The sequence below is a fragment of the Hyaena hyaena genome, unplaced genomic scaffold (assembly GCF_003009895.1).
Source record: "Hyaena hyaena isolate Hyena2069 unplaced genomic scaffold, ASM300989v1 scaffold_560, whole genome shotgun sequence".
Classification (NCBI taxonomy): domain Eukaryota; kingdom Metazoa; phylum Chordata; class Mammalia; order Carnivora; family Hyaenidae; genus Hyaena; species Hyaena hyaena.
The window spans coordinates 1,174,599-1,181,380 of NW_024081192.1; the positions used below are offsets into that span (position 1 = coordinate 1,174,599).

Sequence of the window (6,782 nt, forward strand, 5' to 3'; positions counted from 1 at the left end):
CTGAGGCTTTTGATTTTATCATTTGTGATTATCTCAAGCATGTTCTTTACTGCTCATTGAAACATTTTTGTGATAACTGCTTAAAAATCTTTGTCCAATAATTTGAACACACCCATCATCTTAAGGTAGGCATCTATTGATTGTCTCTTTTTTTATGTAGCTGGAGATTTTCCTGATTCTAGATATGATGAGTAATTTTCAATTGAAATGTGGACCTTTTTAAAATTATGTTAGAAGACTCTGGATCTTCTATAAAACTTTCGGTTTAGTTGGCTTTCTCTGACACTGTTCTGGTAGGGAAAAGAGGGACAATGTGTCATCTTGTTAGTGCCAGATGGGAGTAAAAGTCCAGGTTAACTGCTCGATCTCCACTCATACTTGGGGTGATGGGGGGCTCCTAGTTCCAGGTGTGGAGAGGTTTGAGCTCACATGGTCTCCCCTGATACTGTAGTGAGATAGCTGAATTATCAGTGGGTACTAGGTGAAGGTCATTCTTCTCCACTAGGCCTCCTCTGGTACCACCTCAGTGAGGAGAGAGAAAGGTATCTCATTACTTCTAGGTGGTTGTGATGGAGTTAAAGGTCCCCACATGGTCTCCACTGACATGGGGTAGGAGCTCACTGCTGGCTGGAGGCAAAGAAATCCCTGTCTCCATGCCTAGCCTTCTTTAACACCATCCCAGCAAGGGACTTGGGGCATTTCATTACAACCTCACCAGGATGGAAGTCTAGGTTCCTCACTAGCCTTCACAGATCCAGGTGAAAGGGTGGTCTTGGCTTTTGGTGTTCTGCTGGAGTAGGGCTGTTATTTTCTAAAAGTTTCTATCTTGCCTTTTTTTTTTTTTTTTGCTTTTGGTTTTTGGTTGTTTTGGCCCGAGACCCATTGGCATTTCCTGGTTGCTGGTTTCTTTCACTCAAGTCTGGGATAGACGAGGCAAAAAAGAAAACTCAGGGAACTTACTGTGTACTTCCTTGGGCCTCAAGATCCTAGTCAGTCTCTTTCAGAGACTGTCTTATGTTTGATACACACACACACACACACACACACACACACACACGATGTCCAGTGTTTTTAGTTGCACTTAGTGGAAGGAATAGAGGAAAGTGCCTACTCCATCTTCTCAGAAGCAGAGGTCATGCAGTGTGCATTTAACAAGTCCTCCTGGTGTTTGTGGTGCAGGCTGAAGTACTCAAGAACCCATGCCACCTTTCTGTGGGGCACATAAATGAGTGTCTGATGCTAATGTGAAACATTTGGGGTCACTGCTACTATCTTAGCAGAAACATCTTTTCTTTATCTGTAAATCCTTTTACAGTCCCCTGCTGTGCATGTGCCTTACATCACTTTAAAATCATGGATCCAGGATCATTTCAGAAGCTAGGGTGGGCTCCAGGGTCCCAGGTTAGACAGAGAATACAGTCAAGAAAAGCTTTTGAGTGTAGTGCCCCAGGCCAATGTTTGTGGTTCATAGTAAATATGAGAAAACATGCAGAAAATATGGTAGTGATTTGGATATTATTCAGAAATGTGGCTGAGTCTTCTCAAAAACAAAGCAGGGGATGCGACCATCATTCCCACTGCGGGCATGCTTGCCACATGCTCTTTCCCTTCCCACTGAGGGAAGATTGGGAATTAACAGCAGCTGGGAGTCCCCTGGGGAAGCTGTCTAGTTGGAACTACATTGTGGAAGATATTTTATCTTCTTAGAGAAGATGAAAATGATATCTTTAAATTGGTCTTAATCATCCAGTCATTTAGAATTTATGTATTGCTATCACTAGATCAATAAGATTGCCCTAACAGCAACATAGTTTTAAAAATTTTTTTAAAATGTTTATTTATTTCTTCTGAGAGAGAGAGAAAGAGAGAGAGAGAGAGAATGAGCAGGAGGAGAGGGAGACACAGAATCTGAAGTAGGCTCCAGGCTCTGAGCTGTCATCACAGAGCCCGGCACAGGGCTCAAACTCACAGACCTCGAGATCATGGCCTGAGCTGAAGTCGGACACTTAACTGACTGAGCCACTCAGGTGCCCCTACATATTTTGTTTTTAAGATTGTGATGCAGTCATTATTATTGGAATTTTCCAAAGCAATACTGTACATGAATATAGTCACTTCAATTGGTTTTTTCAGGAAGTCTAGATTAATCATCAAGACATTCCTTTGTTGTTGATGTACTATCATCATACTCCCTAAACAGCTGAAGAAACTGAAGAAGTGAGGTAAACAGATTTAGTTCTCAACAATTGTTTGTTAAAGTTTACTTAAAAAGATAGGCGACATTAATTAAGCACTTACTGTGCATGGAGTGGATGATAGGCGGCAAAAATTAAGCAATTACTGTGCATGGAGTGGATGATAGGTGGCATCAATTAAGCAATTACTGTGCATGGAGTGGATTTCCATAGGATGTTATACACATGTGCACGTTGTTGAGTCTTTTCATCTTTGTGGCAACTTATTGTTACTACTGTCCTGATTTTTCAGTATTGTCTCATTTGTGCCCATGGGGTTTTAACTTATGGAAGTCACAGAGCAGTGACACAGAGAGGTCAGTGCTATTGAAGGTAGAGTTTATTCCTTACATTTCTCAAGAGAAGGAGGCATGTCACATCACACACGGCCACCAGGGAAGCACTGGATTTGGTCAAGAAGCAGAAACAGGAGCAAAGAAAAGCCTAGGAAGGAGACTTTCCTGAGCTTTCCATAGGAAAGGCAAGGCAGGGCAGCCTTGGTAAACTTGATAAGGGCTGTCTGTAGTTGTCTGGTACCTGGCCCTGAGCTGATTTAGGGCAGGGGAATATTGGCTTGGTGTGTGAGTTAAGTAAAGGGGTGGGGGAGTTAGGGATATAGACTCAGTACTGGTTGATTTGTATATGAAGGGTTTGCTCCAGAAGGAAGTTCTTTACTATCTTCAGGAATTAACTAGCCCTGGGAAAAGCAGTCTGTCCCTGGGTCTGTAAGGCCTGGACATGAATGAGCTCTAGCTGCCTATGAAGGTCCTGCCTAGATCCAGCTTCATGACTGTTTCCTGGTTCTTGTCATCATGCCACAGTGCCTTTAATGATCTCTGGAACAAATGGCTGATGAAAGAGTGTAAAGAGTGGCTTTTAAAGAGTGTAAAGAATAAAACTCTTGAAACTCAACCTTGGGAGATAAAGCTGATAGAACTGGGATCATTAGCCATGTGAAGAGAAGGCTGAGGTGCCATGTTGGTGTGTAAAGGGTGGTGACACACTGGACTGTGATGTACTGGGATTTATCCTCATCTCCATGAAGGACTCAGGACACCAATGAAAAGTCTCCTAGAAACATTGTAAAACAATGGTGGATTACTGGGTAAGGACATGAATCTACTCCTCAGAAAAAAAATCTCATCCCCTACCAGTCCCCCTCAATCTGTGCTTATCTACTATTCTTATTCCTCATAATTATTTTAATAATTAAAATGCAGAGTGAAATTGAATTATATCTCCAAATCCCTCTGTTTTATGTTATTCTAACTTAAAGAATTGTCTTCTCACATAATTATTTGTGAAGGGTTTGCATTTTAATCTACTGTACTGTACTGTAATGCAAGAAATAACTCCCTTTCATTTTAACCAGATTCCAAATCTCTAATTATTGAGACAGTGAGAAATTCACTACCAGTCATAAATGTATAGTACGAGCCTTGGGGGGAAGGTGTCCCGGCTCTCCATTTCCAAGATCACACAAGGGAATAATGGTTAAGATAGTTTCTGAAAAAACTTCAAAAAGTAGAGTTTCTTGCCTTCCATATGATGATTACAAATAATTGTATTATTCAAGTTTTCATAATGTTTAAAAAGCGGAGGAGTATGCATCTCTATGGTCCCTTTAAATCTGGGTGGTTCTGTTACACCCATGACAAACCTAGGCACAGAAGTGGCGACCTTAGTGTCTGGTGTACAGAGCCTCTCAAGGAGCACTGCATTGTCTGTAAAGGAGTCAGCTCGATTCTGCTACTCCATGAAGTACTAACGTCCTGTTCCCAAGCTTGCAGACTCTCCCCTATCAGGTTTATGGAAAATTCTTCCAGGTTTCCAGTCCCAAAGACCTTCTTTCCCCTCTTTCTCTTTCATCCATTTCCTTAATTCAGACTTTCAAGAATAAGTGAATAAGAGGGGTTGTCTTTTTAAAAAATTTTTTTTAACGTTTACTTATTTTTGAGACAGAGAGATATAGAGCATGAGCAGGAGAGGGGCAGAGAGAGAGGGAGACAGAGAATCTGAAACAGGATCCAGGCTCTGAGCTGTCAGCACAGAGCCCGATGCGGGGCTCAAACCCATAGCCGTGAGATCATGACCTGATCCAAAGTCAGGCTCTTAACCGACTGAGCCACCCAGACACCCCAAGAGGGGTTGTCTTTGAGTTATTTCTGCCTTTGACCTTGGAACTCAAATACTGTAAACCCCAGTATTTTAATAGAGAGAAGGAAAAATATGGAGAAAACCAAATATAAATTAACATCTCAATAAACCACCCTGGCATCAGTTTTAGAGACTCAGAGAAAGGCTGGATATCTTACATCAACAAGGTACTGCAAATCTATTCTTAGTGAGACTTGAACCTAACATTGCCATCTGCCATCATCTGCTGCCTCCAATAAAGGGCTTTGTAACTGCTAGAGACCAGCTGGTCATTTCTCTCACTATTCAATGCAAATATGTTATACAAAGAAAGTATGACATGAAATAACATTTCAAAATATAATGCCACATTAGGAAAAAAAAATCCTAAATACCAACAGAATGCATTTTTTGGCCAGGGGACTAAAAACAGCTTGTTGGAACTCATTTTGTTTGTTATAACTAAGCCACTCTGGAATGATTTCTTCTTTTCCAGTGTGTAATGGTTCATTTCATGCATGGAACAACTGTAATGAAAACAGCTCTTTACTAAGTCTTTGCCTTTTGGCTTTAAATTGCAATTAAAATAACATTACTCAGGTCTTGATTGTCCTCCATCTTTACCTCTGGTGCTTAGGTTGTGGCATTTATCTAAAATTCTTTGTCTCATAAAGAAATACGTGAGAAGCTGAGAAAATCAATTTTTAACGAAGCGTGGATGAGAGAAACAGATAGTACTTCAAAAACTCAGAGACTGCAAGAAGCTTTTAAACAGAAGCAACAACCATCATGAATTGCATCAATAAAGGAATTAAAGACTTGGAAGGCAGCCAAGATATATAGTTGCAGGCAAGCGACTAAAGGGTGTTAATAAATTTACATCCCATTATGAGGGACAGTCAAGGTTAGGCATCATGGCCATATAGGAGATGTTGGGAAATAAAACAGACGGGCTTCTACTGGGTTTGCTTCCGGGTCTTGGGCCCTGGCCCTGGGCGCAGAGGCTTCTGGGAGCGTAAAAGATGACGACAGCAGCTAGACCAACATTTGAGCCTGCAAGAGGTGGGAGAGGAAAAGGAGAAGGTGATTTGAGTCAGCTCTCAAAACAGTATTCAAGTAGAGACCTACCTTCGCATACAAAGATAAAATATAGACAAACCACTCAGGATGCCCCTGAAGAGGTTCGCAACCGTGACTTCAGGAGAGAGCTGGAGGAGAGAGAGCGAGCTGCTGCAAGAGAAAAAAACAGAGATCGTCCAACACGAGAACATACAACCTCCTCGTCAGTGTCAAAGAAACCTCGGTTAGACCAGATTCCTGCTGCCAACCTTGATGCAGATGATACTCTAACAGATGAGGAAGATGAAGATGAAGATTTTGAAGAGGAGAGTGATGATGATGACACTGCAGCTCTTCTTGCAGAACTAGAAAAAATCAAAAAAGAAAGAGCTGAAGAGCAGGCCAGGAAGGAACAAGAACAAAAAGCTGAAGAAGAAAGAATACGTATGGAAAACATTTTGAGTGGAAACCCTCTCCTTAATCTCACTGGCCCATCCCAGCCTCAGGCCAACTTCAAAGTTAAAAGAAGGTGGGATGATGATGTTGTTTTCAAGAACTGTGCAAAAGGTGTAGATGATCAGAAGAAAGACAAAAGATTTGTAAATGATACACTGCGATCTGAATTTCACAAAAAGTTCATGGAAAAATATATTAAATAGTACAGTTTTATGTGCTTAATTAAAGACTGTAAAATGTAAATGATCATTCTGACTTTGTTCTGTTTTCTCTTTCCCCGTCTACATTGTGCAAAGGCTTCCCTAATTTTAAGTTCCAAAATACACTCTCTTTTATGGATCCCTTATTTGTTAAGGACTTGGGAATTGGTTTAACGTACTTTCCATTCGTGGAATATTTCCAGTCATGTTTTCCTTCTAATACGGGAAAGGGAACCTCCTTGCAATAAATGTTTTCAAAAATCTACATAACTAAATCTGTGTCCCCAACTTTTTTGTTGAAATGTGTGCAGCTTATAAAAGATTGCATATTTTCAAAAAAAAAAAAAAACAAAAAACCGGGCATATTTGGGGATATTTGGGGATATTTGGGGACTGTTTGGGGGATATTCAGGAGGATGCAGCAGCTAACACCCCACTCTCAAAATCCATCCTCATCTTTGATTTTCCTTCTTCCCCTTCACAAAAGGCAAGCCACTGAAGCCACAACTTTTTGAAGTATCCAGAAATCCATGCCCGTAGTCGGCAGAGCATGGGAGAGCACCAGTTCTCTGTCGCCATTCTGATCAATCCTGGTTGAGAAATCTGTTCTTTCCTGTTCTCCTCCTCACCCACTAGCGCTGTGTGTACTGAGGTCCCGTTCTTCTCTCAGTTATGCCACGCAGCAGCCCTCAATCTC

General features: G+C 41.2%; 1 protein-coding gene across 1 annotated transcript; it reads left to right on the plus strand.

The window, feature by feature from the left end:
• Window positions 1-5,355: 5,355 nt before the first annotated feature.
• Window positions 5,356-6,360, plus strand: LOC120248014 (spliceosome-associated protein CWC15 homolog). Its single transcript, XM_039256178.1, has one exon. The coding sequence runs from the start codon at window positions 5,393-5,395 to the stop codon at window positions 6,086-6,088; it is 696 nt and encodes a 231-aa protein (XP_039112109.1). The 5' UTR covers window positions 5,356-5,392; the 3' UTR covers window positions 6,089-6,360.
• The last annotated feature ends 422 nt before the right edge of the window (window positions 6,361-6,782 follow it).